The 14,256-nt window shown below is 50.3% G+C and overlaps 1 protein-coding gene across 4 annotated transcripts in view; it reads right to left on the reverse strand.

Annotated features, from left to right (window-relative positions):
- The window catches only part of MAST3 (microtubule associated serine/threonine kinase 3), a 62,128-nt gene that overhangs the window by 14,328 nt on the left and 33,544 nt on the right, over positions 1 to 14,256 (reverse strand). For all 4 annotated transcript variants that reach the window (XM_054013451.1, XM_054013450.1, XM_054013452.1 and 1 more), the window contains 12 exons: positions 11,935 to 12,010; positions 10,473 to 10,682; positions 10,270 to 10,371; positions 9,038 to 9,170; positions 6,958 to 7,025; positions 6,314 to 6,399; positions 5,394 to 5,602; positions 4,219 to 4,357; positions 3,793 to 3,925; positions 3,416 to 3,581; positions 1,762 to 1,863; positions 555 to 677 (listed from right to left, as the gene is read on the reverse strand). In XM_054013451.1, coding sequence (XP_053869426.1) covers positions 555 to 677; positions 1,762 to 1,863; positions 3,416 to 3,581; positions 3,793 to 3,925; positions 4,219 to 4,357; positions 5,394 to 5,602; positions 6,314 to 6,399; positions 6,958 to 7,025; positions 9,038 to 9,170; positions 10,270 to 10,371; positions 10,473 to 10,682; positions 11,935 to 12,010 — 1,547 coding nt within the window. The remainder of the gene's footprint in view (positions 1 to 554; positions 678 to 1,761; positions 1,864 to 3,415; positions 3,582 to 3,792; positions 3,926 to 4,218; positions 4,358 to 5,393; positions 5,603 to 6,313; positions 6,400 to 6,957; positions 7,026 to 9,037; positions 9,171 to 10,269; positions 10,372 to 10,472; positions 10,683 to 11,934; positions 12,011 to 14,256) is intronic.

Here is a 14,256-nt window from a genome sequence, read left to right on the forward strand (position 1 = left end):
GCTTTCTTCTCCATACACATCGCTGAGGGCTGGGGTTTCCCAGCAGGGATGCACAGATGTTTTTTTTCCACTTCCCAAGGCAGCTGAGGGGAGCAAAGCAAGGTTCAGCCAGAAAGTCCCTCTACTGCTTGTTAGGAACCATCACCCTGGTGCCTGTTTTTAGTCTTATCTGCAGCACCAGTGTCTGCGTGCAAAATCCCACAAGTGAACCCTTCTGGCGACAGCCCTCTGCACTCAACCTAATCTGCCAGTCCCTCCCGCTGTGCCTGGCAAGTAGCGCGTCAAGGAGGTTGTGAGCCAGGGGCACCATCAGCAAAGGGCTTATACGAGCAAACCGAAGGAGCTGGTGCACCTGGAGGCACTGCCGCCTGAGACATGATCAGGAGAATTTCACTCCATGCAGCAGTGACTTTATCATTCGTTTCTACAGCAAAGTCACTATCAGAAATTTGCCCATAGCTTCCTGGAGAGGGTTTCTTTGTTCTGGATAATTCTACCCAGACTCACTGCTGGGACAATGGAGCCAAAAGAGGAGAAGCAAGAATTGGCCTTACTGTCAAAGTAACTGGTATCATCCTCAGCCTCCAGCTGGGGAATGAATTCAGCCTTCTGCCGCAGCAGCCCATTCCAGTCCAGGTTGTGGAAGAAGGAATGATGCTTCACCTCATGGGCGCCACCTGGTGTCCAGCACAGAATCATGTAGGTTAGAGCAGGCCTGACTTTGAGTCCCAGAGCTGTCCCCACAGCCCAGGAGGCTCTCACTTTGGAAACAAGTTTATTTGTATCTGACCCCCAGGAGAGATGGCTTGGATAGAATGGAACCAGCCTGGATTTAGGTTCCCAAAGCCAATCCCAACCAACAAGGTTCACGAGACCAAAGTCTGACCTTGGTCTCCCCAGCACATCTCTAACAACAGGACAGACTCTGCTCTCGGTTACACCAACAAAGAGAAATCCAGAGTAGTTCCTTGACATTTACAGAGTTACGTGGCAGGAACAGAGACAGGATCTGGCCTGCTGTCAAAATTATTGTTGGAGCTTTCTCATTAGCAAGGCAGAGAACAATGAGCAATGGCTAGCACAGGAAGAGACAGCAGGACACTAAGGCCGGAAATCGCAGTGGCACAGAACTGTAGCTATGCCCGGGGCTGTATACACCAACAGAGGGGTAGCAACTGTGCGAAGCCTGCAAATGCAGGAAGGTGAAGGTGAAATGAAAGGCAAACAAAAAACTAGATGGGAACCAGAGAGAGAAGCGAGGCTCTTCAGGATAGACACACTAACATTTCAACACCTGCCGGAGCCAGGAGCACAAGCCATGGGTTATTAAGCACTGCTGTAGGTTTCCAACTGCAGGTGGCCACAGGACATCAGGAGCATGCTTTAATCCCATCAAGTACCTATCCACATCGGGTGCCAACATGCAGTCAGCACCGCCCAGATTCTCCAGGGAAGCAGACATCTGGAGGGGAGGGGAATGTTTCTACCCCAACGGCAGAATACGGTTTGTAGAAAAGCGATGCTCAAGGCTGAGATGGGCAGTACCGCATGAGAGAGCAAAGCCCATGAGCTAGAGGCTAAAGAAGAGCTCTTATAAACATGCTGGGGATACTTCTAATTGCCTAAGGAAGCCATCTCAAAGGTGAGACAGACATCAACTGAACAGACAAATGCCGATCAGCCAGGAGATCTCACCAGTGACCACGCCCTGTGCCGCCTGGCGGATGTAAGCTGTAAAAGTAGGGTACAGTAAGCGCATACCGGTGCCTAATCGTTCCAGCGGGCAATGCCTCAGCAACCTCGTGATCAAATCCTGAGCATCAGCAGGAAGAGCTTCATCGCCTTCAGGCCACATAATTTCATCTGAAACAAAACGGAAAATCATGAGGTGACCCCTTCCCTTGACAGCAAAAGGCCATTTGCATCAGAACAGCCAGGGCAGAAAGCGGATCATAGACACACCAACTGGAGACTTGTAACTGACCACTCCACAGATGACTTGCACTACTTCCTGGGGCCCCCCATAGCTAGTGATCTGGGACTCCAAGCAACGGGCACCCCAAGGCTGGCTGGGATAGGAGGGGGCAGGAAGCTGTAGATTCATGGCCTGTTTTTCTCACAATGAGCACCTCAGCCCTCTTGCCCTTATGGCTGCAGGGAGCATCCCACTTGGGTCGGAGTTCAGAGCGAGTTGAAGGAAGGTCATTATGACTTGGAACCTAAAGGCAAAGTACCTTTGCTAGGGAAAAAGCAACAGAGGGTCCTGTGGCACCTTTGAGACTAACAGAAGTATTGGGAGTATTATGCTCCAATACTTCTGTTAGTCTCAAAGGTGCCACAGGACCCTCTGTTGCTTTTTACAGATTCAGACTAACATGGCTACCCCTCTGATACTTTGCTAGGGAAGTTATTTTTGCACAAGAAAAATGCCAGAATAACTGCAAGGCATGTGCTAGTCACCTAACTCTGGGAAAGCGAAGACTCCCATGTCCACACTCAGTGACTTTAAAGCTACATCACAGCCATCTCTCTGATTCATTAATCATATGGCGAGGGTGCTGCAAGACCTGGGTGACGCCCAACAACCTAATCCCAAGAGTTATTGTTAAAAGAAAAATTAAGCAGCAATCAAAAGAGAAAAGTGAAATGGCAGCTGTACAAGGACAGCACTGCAAGCCACGCTTCCCCCAAAGCCTGGGAAGGAAGCGAAACCCAACCATCTACACTATGAGAACACTCATATCTAAATCAGATGATGAAACACCCCTGTGGCCCAACCCTCATTCCAGAGCACACCATGCTAAGGAACAGCATTCTACAGGCAACAATTAGGTTGTACATTCTCCTAAGCCAGCTTCCAAAACATCTCTACTTTCTTCCTCCTGTTCTGGGTAGGGAATACATTGTCCTTCCTCCATCGCCTGGAGTCAAAAGGAGGCAGGAGTAAAAAGGAATATGTTCATTTAGAGGATCCCAACCTCCTTGGGGCCACTGAATCAGTTCAAAAGACGACATGCCTGGCCCAGCAAGCCAGCTGCACACTCTAACCTGCCACAAAGCCAGGGCTGTGCCAACGTCCAGTCATAATCATCAGAGAAGCCCAGGAACCCCTGCAGGCAAATGTTCATTGGTAAGCATTTGCAAAGCCCTTTGAGGACCTTGGATGGAAGAGGCTACAGAAGGGCAAAATCTCATCTTGTTAACATGCAGATGAGCTGTGCTCTGGGGCCTATAACAGGAAGCGGTGCACGCATGGTTCAGAGTCCCGGAAGCACTAACCCGAATACCCAAACGCCCCATACCTGGTGCTGACATAACGCAAGACAAAGAAGGGCTAGGAACACTCAGACCCAGAAAGCTCCCGGAACGAAGACGAGAGGATGGCTCAGGGTATTGACCATTGCTAGAGACCTACCGCTGATCACCTGCCCAAAGAGCTCTTCTGGGGTGTCTCCGAAGAAGGGGACGCAGCCCACGAGGAACTCATACAGGATGATGCCCATGGCCCACCAGTCGACAGGCTTCCCGTAGCCTTGTATTAAGATCACCTCTGGCGCAATGTATTCGGGAGTGCCGCACACCTGCATTCAAAGAGGTGTTGGTAACTGGAACCTCTGCTCTCCATAGCAACCCAGGTACTGCTGCAGCGTGCCCAGAACTATGCTGTTTCCGAGATGGGGAGATTTGGATACAGCATTGCCACCCTCCCCCGGGGACCAAGAGAGATTGTTTGAACCAATGGCCCCACCCACTACAGCGTGGAATCTGAGCCTACTGAGATCCTGGACATACCTGCTTGTCCATGAACTCTCGAGTGTCCTTCTCAATGTGTCCTTCATACAAGTTCGTGGTCATGTTCATCAGCCCAATCTTTGACAGGCCGAAGTCTGTTAGTTTGATGTGACCCATCGAAGTGATTAACAAACTGCAGGAGAGAAGATGCATGTGTAATCTCACTGGCTCGCTCCCTAGCAGAGCCTGGTATGAAGCAAGAGAGCAGAGGCAGGGCCCCACTCCAAGAATTACATTGAAAAGGCTGGCTGCTTTCTGCTCATGACTTGGGATCACTCAGCCAGAAGCAGCTCCCATCACTCTCAGTGGGGAAAGGGGACACAAAGGAATCCCCCCCCCCCCCCCCCGCCGCCCACTTCCCTACTTTAGAATCTGACAGCCTCTTGCCCATGTTCCTCCAACCCTGAGCCCCCTTCCTGTCCTTACTTGTCAGGCTTCAGGTCCCTGTGCACAATCCCATAGTTGTGAAGATATTCCAGAGCTAGAACAGTCTCTGCAAAGTACATCCGGGCCATGTCGACCGGCAGAGGACCCATGTTCTTCAGTAACGTGGCACAGTCCCCTCCTACAGAAACATACAAACCCTCCATGAGCCACAGGCAACTGTGCAGCGTGCAGGACTGGGCTCAGGGCATCCTCAAGGATTTCTAGCAACTTCTTCTTAACAGGAACATAGGACTCCCTACACCAAATTAGACCCTGAGCTGTCAAGTCCTGGATACTGCCTCCGAGTGGCCGCAATCCAATGCTAGAAAGAGGAAAAGTATCCCTGGCCAATTGCATATGGCAGAAAAGCCTTTCTTTCTGAACCTGCGTGGCCACCCATCTGCCAGCCCCTGCTGCTCTGCTTCAGGCAGCACTCAGCTCTCCAGTTGTTGGGATGTTGCATTGGTACAAGCGGAGAACAGCAGGTCTAAGACTGAGACACATCAGAGGACACTCCAGCAAGGAGGGTCTGCTGCAGCTCAAAGACATTGGTTACCTGGCGAATGCATGTTTGTTATGTGTTTGGATGCAGATGGACAGGAGAGGCTGGCAGAGGGAACACACCAGAGACATTAAATCACCATTCACAGAACTGCTTCAGAAAGAAGAACAGATTAAAGCAGGGGGGTATTTTTAATTTACTGTATTCCAAAACAATGCCAGTGGCTAACACCACTTCGCCCTGCGCGCATGCACGCACATGATGTTTTACAGAAAGGGAAACGGAGGCAGAGAGAGGGTAACACGAGGGAGCACCTGTCTCCAAGTTGTGTGCACAGACCAAGCTTCTCTCTCTCAACGGGCAGCAGATGGTTTTGCAGTCTCTGCTCTGCGAAGGAAGGAGGACCCTCCATTCCTGCAGGAACAGGACAGGCACGGGGAGCAGAGGGCAGCATGACGTGTGCTCACACAGGACATCGCAGAGACATTCAGTACCAAGGGGCCTGGTGGCCACGAGGGCTAAAAGCATTCTCAGGCGGCAGCCCTCACTTTGGGGATCTTTGTTTTCCTACCCTAGGATGGCAGGTTAAGGGTTTTTAAAAAAAAAAAATCCACTCTAACAACCGCAGTGTAAAGCCCCCATTCGGCCCTTGGGTGACCAGCTTGGCTCTCACCTTCCACGTATTCCATCACCATGCACAGGTGCCTTTTGGTTTCAAAGGAGCAAAACATGCTGACCACAAAGGGGTTCTCGGCAAAGGTGAGAATGTCCCTCTCCACAAACACCTGCTGGATCTGGTTCCGCAGAATGAGGTTTTGCTTGTTAATTTTCTTTATAGCAAAACGCTGCCTGGTCTCTCTGTGCCTCACCAGATACACGGCCCTAGGAGGGGAGAAAGCGATGATAGCGCCCTCCACGCTGCAGGCACTGCAGGGGTCACTACTGAGTGCATGGGGCTCCCGCAGCTGCTGTCAAGTGTATCGACCAGAACAGCTGGACTTGTTGCTTCAAAACACTTGTAAAGCATCGAGAAACCTGCGTCTCCCACCACCCGGAGCAGTTCCAGTGAGAGCGAGCAGGCGCTCAGGACTCTGGCATGGGGTTTCGGGAGGTTAGCCACTAACCTGCCAAGCACTGCGCCCCCCCATGCAAAGGGTGATATTTGACAAGAAGGTCAATTACAACGGGCATTTGCAAGCAGGCTGCCAGCCGCATCCTCTTACTGAACACTGGCCTTATTTACAACCCCAGCAGCAAGGCAGGCGCCATTGTCAAACGTGGCAAGCTGCTCCTCGCCAGAAGGATTTATGTGCAGTAGCTGTAATGACACACTCAATGGAGTCGCGTTAAAGTGCCAAGACCGACACAGTAAGCAAGATACCTGGCCTGCTCTGTCCCTCTCTGCACTCACCAGCATTGTGCCTTCTTTCCAGAGGAGCTGGTCTTGCCCAGGCCAGGCCCAACGCTAAGGTGATTAGTTCACACTTAGATCGTTTGCAAAAAGAAGCCAGTGGGTGGATTGCTCAGCGCAGCCCCAAGCCGGTAAGCTCCTGAACGCCCTGCACTGAAGCAGAGGCTCTCTCTCCAACTTACCCATAGGCCCCATTGCTGATCAACTTGATGGTCTCAAAGTCACTCTCACAGGGTTTCCTCCGAGAAGCGGCAGCTGAGGCCCGGCTCTGCGTGAGACACACACAAAGGGGTGTTTGATCTTTGTGCACATCCCGGCACTGTGACTGTAAATACAGCGTATGCTTCCCCTCCACAATTCGCTAGCCCTGGGAAACGCTCCTGCCCACCCTTCCCTCCCGCTATGGTGCCCATCACACAAAGGGACGCTTTCGCTAGTCCGACCAGTACAAGCAAACCTAGACCTACACTCAAAGCAGGCTGCTAGCACTCAGCGTCCTTAGAAGCCACCACATCAGAAATCAACTGCACTTGGCAAACAGTGAACCGTCAAGGCAAAACTGCCTCAAACACATGCCTGGTCCCCGTGTCCAGATGCCAACAGGAGGATCCATGTACAGGAATAGGGGTGTCCATAATACACGTACCTTCAAAAATTCACACAGTTTCAGCAACTCTCTATGGATGGACAATTCCATCTCCAGGCTCCCTGGGAATGCAGACAGCCTCCTGGCATTGCCTTATACGGGTTGCCAAGAGTTAATTTGCTCAGTGTCAGAGAAGCTGGTTGGGAAATGCGAACACTAACTCAGGCTGGATGGCCTTACCTCCTGGGAGTCGTCATTCTCTGGGGTCCTGGTGTTCCCACTATCGAAATGATCCAGCTGAACCATTTCTGCAGAAAAACAGAAAGAGCCAGCTGTCAGGAATTCAACCGACTACACAGACACACTGCTGCTGCTCCGGAGGGAGGAGGAACTGAAACCATCTACCCTGGACTGAGGGAATTCCACTGAGATTTGCACACTGCTCCCTTCTGGAGAAGCTTTTTGTTAGAAAACTGACCACCTTTTCCAGACATAGGTTTGACCCTGCTGCCGCAGCTAGTATCGGGCTAGCAGAAGGTGCCGTCTACACACGAGATGCCTCGCACAAGTTCACTGAGCAACCTGCACTGGGTGCCAACTTCACCAAAAGCCACCGCGATGCTTTTCCTGGCCTACTCCCACTGCATTGTCTGGGTTTGCTACACACACAACCCCTCTGCAGCCAATATTCTGACTGCAGATGTAATGGGCTGCTATATACGTGGGATCGGCAAACTGGTCTGGATAAAGAAGAACACATACAAAACTTTGCCCACATCGAGCCTCTGCCATCCTCAAGTGCTTGACTAACTTCTGGTCTCTCCCCCATCCCTCTGCAAGTCCAAGCTCAGTTCCTCCTAGGGCTAGGAGCACCAAAACACCACAAGGAAGCTTGGCAGGCAGCGGGCAGCCTGACTCACAGATATCTGTCAGAATGGAAGCTTTGGGCTCTTTGAGGCCTTTACCACTAACAAAAACTAATGCCCAAAGTAGAAAGTGTCACCATCCATACCCCACTCTGTGTTCAGATGTTTCTGCAGATGCCCATTAACAACTCTGTAGGCCCAAACTTTTTGATGTCTGTCCGCCTGGAGCCCCATTCATGCAGGGAAAATTCAGGGTCCTGGCATCAAGGGGTTAAACATTTATATAATTCTAACTACTCTGCACAGTCCTTTCTGCGTTCCCCCACAGGCCTTGGCTTCCCATGGATTAAGTGTTCTTGAAACTAATCTACTGTATTTAATATGGAGCGAGCGATAATGAAGGAGAATTTGGTTCTGGCATGGAGAGACTTGGATACAGGCCTGGAATGCACATCCCACTCCACTGCCATAGTCCAAGCACGGGTGGGTTTGGAAGCTGATGCACTTTTATCTCTGCACAGACTGCTTCAGCCCTGTGCGCGAATCCCTGGACAAGCCATCTGAACCCTCGCTACCACAGCATCGAGAGAGGTACCTTTCCAACAGCAGCGACTTCAAGGCTAATTCCAATCAGGATCAGCCAGAACTTGCTGAAGAAAGAGTTACCCGTTGGTCTGGGAGATCTCCTGATTGGCCTCATAAGCATCTATTCCAATGCAATGTGATGCTATCGGAACCTTAACACTTGGGCAGGTCACATCGCAGCCTGCATTCTGCGTGAACCCAGATTTGGGGATGCAATGTTTATACACTTACCACAGAGCAAGATCCAGTGGGGAGAAAGCACAAATCCCATCCTGCAGCAGTCACCTGCACTGCGGGCCTGGGAGGGGGTTACTGCCTTATGCACACGTTAGGAAACATCTACACTATCACTTCACCAGAGTTGAGGGGAAAGGGCAGCCCAGAGGATACACCAACAGCTACCTAGACCCGCCCTGCTGGCTGCATAGCGATTGCTGACAGTCGTGCCACATCTGCTTTGGTTTCGTTTCATAGTGCGGGTCCATCTCTGTCATTCTGCCCAGCAGCGAGGTGTACTGGAGCAACAAGCTCTCGGTCTGTCCGTGGAGCACTTTCAGCACAGGCAGGGGCAGCACAAACGTCTCCACACCATGCTGCCACGCCACCACCCCGCTTTGCCTTGGAGGTACCACCCTCAGAAGAGCCTGTTCAGTCCTTCTTTTGGCTGAGAATGTCAGCAAGCTGCCACTAGTGTTAACTGCAGCGGTGACTTTTGGGATTTGGGCAGCTCCTAGCCTGGGAGTAGCAGAGACCTTCCAACACATGCTAGCTCTAACTGGCAACAGCCATGTGCGAGAAGCTCCCTCTCCTGTTCCTGATCCCCTGGTCACTCAGCCAAACACAGTCCAAGAGCTGTAAAACATCCCTACCCTCCAGAGGGTCCTTGGCAAGCCCCAGCTGGCTGATGATGTACCGCGGGATATCAGTTTTTATTCCTTGGCCTACTTTAGCATGTCCTTCCGCGGCTTCCAGAAGATGATAGAATTCCTCAGGATCAAACTCCTAGCCAAAGGAGAAAAATTGCAGTCAAGAAATGAGTTCTGCCTTTGTGTCCCTAAATAAAAGCACCTCCACCACCACACAGGCTGCTTCCCCAGCAGAAAGCCAGACACGACTCTGTGTCCCAGGCACCACAGTACGCAGGGGGGAGGATTAGCTCAGTGGTTTGAGCATTGGCTGCTAAACCCAGGGTTGTGAGTTCAATCCTGGAAGGGGCCATTTTAGGGATCTGGGGCAAAAATTGGGGATTGGCCCTGCTTTGAGCAGGGGGTTGGACTAGATGACCTATGGAGGTCCCTTCCAACCCTGATATACTATGATATTCTTAAATGGAATTAGAGTCACTATCATAGATTGCAATGATAGGGTTCCCTTTAGCTCTGGAGTTACGGGATGCTACCTGGGCATCAGACCTCTGCAGGAAAACCACAGCTCCCCTGATCTTGGGTTTGTGTCTGCGTTTCCAGTGTAATCCCTGGCTGAAAAATCCAGCCATGTGCCCATGGCCCAGAATTCAGGGGGCAAGCTGGCTGTATGCCTGAGCTGGCATGCCTATGTTCCTTCCAGCTGTAAACGATTCTCAGACTAGCCCTACTAAGAGAGATTTGGAAATATGCCACCGATAACTTTAGGTTTTCAAGGTGGATTAATAACCAAAGGAGAATGTGTGTTGGAGGTTAAGTGTAACGGATAAATGGTAAAGATGGACAAGAAAAGAAAAACAGATTAGACATTCCCACCTCACAAGGAAACCCAGCACCGTCCTGTACTGTAATCTTCATGGATCTAAAGATCTGAATGTCTTCATCGTCTCTCTCTGACCCCTGACCAAGTTCCCTAAGGGTGAGTCTGAAGCCCAGTGGTCGGATTAGCGAGTACAGGTAAGCTTGTGTTAGGGTTACTCAGTTACTGTGCACGCAACAGAGGAGCTGCACTGTTTTTGAGTTGTTGGGTGCACCAATGTGGAGCAAGCTGTTTTGCAGGAAGTGATTCTTTCTAATTTACTCCATGAGTAACGAGCACTTCCCTTTCCAAATGAGGCATACCCATGACAGAGACCTGCATATGCGCACAGCCTGGCAGGCCACGCAGTACTACTTACCAAGCACTCCAGAAGGCGGGCAGGGCGGGATATTATTAGCAGCAGCTTCCTGACCAGCTGGTCAATGAACCTCACTTCCTCACTTTCTGAACGCTCCTGGGCCTACAGAGAACGAGACAAATGCCCAGGTCACCAAATAGCCAGTGTCAGTGGGGGGCCAGGGTTGGGAGGAGGGGGGATTGTGAGAACACCCAAACACTCACATCATGGAGCATTTTCTCCAGTTTCTCCTGCAGCTCCATGAAGTAGCGTGACGTGATGAGAGCTTGTTGGGACTTGGCCAGACAGTCTCGGGCCAGCTCAATGATCTGATGGTGGATGAACCCCAGCACGCCATCAGCAAGGGGCAGCATACTGCTCGACGAGCAGCTAGTGATGGTCCCCTGCAGGCGCTCCTCCATCTGCGCTGTGGCCTGCAGGGCAGAGCAGGAAATGACTACAGTGGGACTGAGACCTTGAGCCTACATCCGGGTGTTAGCCATCAGCACAGCTGACCCAGTGCAAACTCAAGTGCGCTGCCCCGGGGCAAGCCATGATCTGCACAAGTGCAGCACATTCACACTAGGGCCATATCCTCAGCTGGAGTGAACTTGGAGCTATGGCAGTTTATACCAGCTGAAGGCTCTGGCCCTGTGGTTTGCACGGGTGCAGCTACCCCACTGCCTAAAAGCCCCAGTGCACACCCAAGCCTGGGTTCATTTAGAGAGAGAGAGAGAGAGCGCGCGCGCGAGTGGCCATTCCTGAACGTCCTTCTGAGAAGATTGCAGAGCAGACCCTTGTGGTCCAAACACTCCTAGCTGCAGGACAGGCCTCTCAGTATGACAGCGCATCAGAGATGGGTCATTTCCAAGTGATCTGGCACTCAGCATTACCAGCTCTTTCCCCCCATAAACCTTTAAGTAGAAACATATGAAACCAGAGGAAGGATTAAAACAAAGGGGCTTGTTGCTTTGTTTATTATCTCCCCGGGCAGGCCCGCAGCCGGGAAATTGCCAGCTGACAAAATGGAAAAGCTGCTGCTGGAAGCTACGTTAACTCTGAGCTGCTGCGCCCAGGTAATGCAGCACCTAAGCCTGGATCTCAGCTAGCACAGACCCGGAGGCTGGCACGCATTGGGCTGTGCTTTGTGACTGCAGCATGCCAGTGGCGTACAAAATAGCTGTACTAATCCTCACATTAGGGATGAGCTGGAAAGAATGTGCCTCTTACATATGCGACTTTGAGCTGTGCCGTGGCACCCTAGGACCAATGCAGCTGTACAAACAGCCGGAACGAGAATTTCCCTGCTTTTGTGATATTATGTCTCGCTATTTTAGACTGCGCTGCAACTGCACTGATATTCTTTCATTTGAAAATCTCAGCACAATATTCACGTGCTTACATGGACATTGTTTTAACCAAGAAGTGGTCTCCAGAGACTGTTACTGAGACAGTTTCATGTTGCTGCAGTAACACATGCTCCACGGTGACCAGGAGAGGACATTATGAATCTTCTGCTCTCCCCCTAGTGAATTACCAGGTTTCCAGCCCCCTCAGACACCGCCCCTGCAAGGTACACTTTGTGTCTCAGGACAAAGAACAGAAATAATTTTGCTGGAGACTGAATTGCTGAAAAGCCGAAGATACATTATGTTTGAATCATCTTTCTGAGCTCGGGGCAGTTACCTTCGGGAATCGTTCCTTGTAGACGTGATTCATCATAACAATCTCATTATCAAAAGCTCCACTTGTTCGTCCAGGGCTGGGGGGAAAGAACAGGTTTATCTTCAGAAAACCAAGTAATTATGGGTTTGTGCCATCTTAAATGCCTTTGGAGACGCATCACGCTTTGTTTTCTATTCAACTGCCACGTTTCACAAGCCATTAAAGCACATTCACACCAAGCACTCAGCATCCTGACAGTCAGTGACTCCCCCAGGGCACATGCACCCCCAAATACAGCTCCCCAATGCACCTCCAGCAACACAACTCACTGCTGCCCTGAAGCTTCCCCTCAGGAACTGCTCCTCATTCCTGACTTAGAATCATAGACTATCAGGGTTGGAAGGGACCTCAAGGGGTCATCTAGTCCAACCCCCTGCTCAAAGCAGGACCAATCCCTAGACAGATTTTTGCCCCAGAGCCCTAAATGGCCCCCTCAAGGATTGAACTCAGAACCCTGGGTTTAGCAGGCCAATGCTCAAACCACTGAGCTATCCCTCCGCCCCTTGTGGACCATCTCCCACCACATTCCCAGTCGGCACCCCTACCTGTTAGTCTACCACAGGTCTCTCCAGGAGGAGAGACTGGCCGACAGAAGAGACTGCTTGGCAGCTGTCTGATCTGAACAATAAGCTACTCCGACCTCCAAACTCATGGCATTTATAAGCCAAGGTAGTTTTGAATCTAGGTCTCCAGAGCTAAGAGACTAATGCGTCCATTAAAGAAAGGGCTTGTCCTTTTGCTTTCCCTTTCGCCCCAGTCCCAGCAAAGTATAATGCCACTGGAGAGATGCCTAGACCACAGCCACCTGTGAGCAGGCCAGCAGTGTGACAGACACCCAGGGTCTCTCAATCTGCTGCTGTAGTTGCCTTTTCACTGCTGGCAGCAAAACAACTGATTTTTGTTTTTTGCAGGGCACAGAGGGATCTTCACATGAATTGTTTTATCTTTCTTAGGCCACCAGTGAATTCAGCGGACCCTCCTTTCTCCCCTGGCCACAACGCCACCACCAGAATCTTAATCCTGTTACACAAAGCCAGTTACAGGGAGCAGCCACCAACTCGTTAACCAAGATATAACAAATGCCAAGATCAAAACCAGTTTCAACTCTCCCCCTGTTCTCATTTCAGTAACTAAGAAGTAAGCCACAGCTTAGCAAGGGACTCTTTGTATGTGCTACGTACAAGTGATGGCAGACATATAACTAGCATTTCTTTGGTAAAACATTCATCCACTTGTAAAGCCCTTGAGATAATTAATCTAATTTTAATGAAATTTCAGGCGACAAAGCCCAGGACCAATTACAGCTCTTGCCCAATAAGAACCCAGAGAAGCCTGGTTACAAGTAAGGCCTCTAAACACATTCCACAATGGGAAAAAGTATTTAACTGAAATATTCCCTGTAAGGATGCAAACTTGCTGCACTTGACAACTGGAGAACAAACCAATGAATGGAAACTTGACATTCCAATGCACAGCAAGTTTATGAAGGGGCACTGTCAAATTCAGGAGGTCTTCATGTTTAGTCTATTGTAAATTGCAAAAGTTGAGGAGGAGTTGCCAGGCACTCTTGCTTGTACTTCTCTGCTGCACTCCCATGCTGGACCTTTCTTGTGAATTTCATGCAATGTGCCTATGCACAAGAAGGGAACAGACAGATGCATCTACACACAAATACACTGCATGAAATCTCTGAGAATGCTGTACACCTGCTTGCGGTTCTGGGTTTTAAAAAGCAATGGTTGTGGAGAACGGGGGTGAGGGAAGAAAAAAGGCATTGCAAACAGATGTACACAGAGTACCTAGCTTTTATTTAATACACGTAATGCTCCTAGATCTAGTTACATAAACAGATTTTTTTTAAATCTTTCAACGGTAAGTCTGATTCCTGGCCTCTTGACTTTGATCTCAACCTGCAGCAGGGTCTGCAAGGACAGATTTTCAGGTATGCCCTGATCTGATCTTAGGATCAGTTGAGAATTTACCTCTCAATGTCTGTGACCCACCCAAGGGTCAGCATGAAGGCACGAGTCCCAACAGAGGGACAAAAAATAAACATAACAAGGCGCTTAAACAAAGCTTCTGTAATCTCAGCTTCAAGAGCCTGCGTCTCAGGCGTAAACAGTTTCCAGTAACAAAAGCCTGATGCTAGCAGACTTGTGTATGGCCTGTACACCAAGTCCAGAGGAGAGCCTCCCGAGAGGCCAGGGAGCACCAAAAGAATTAGTGTGAGATTTATTGCACTGTACTTTAGAATCAAACTCCCACCATTTTCCATTCATGGAA

Source organism: Malaclemys terrapin, chromosome 24 (assembly GCF_027887155.1).
Source record: "Malaclemys terrapin pileata isolate rMalTer1 chromosome 24, rMalTer1.hap1, whole genome shotgun sequence".
NCBI lineage: Eukaryota > Metazoa > Chordata > Testudines > Emydidae > Malaclemys > Malaclemys terrapin.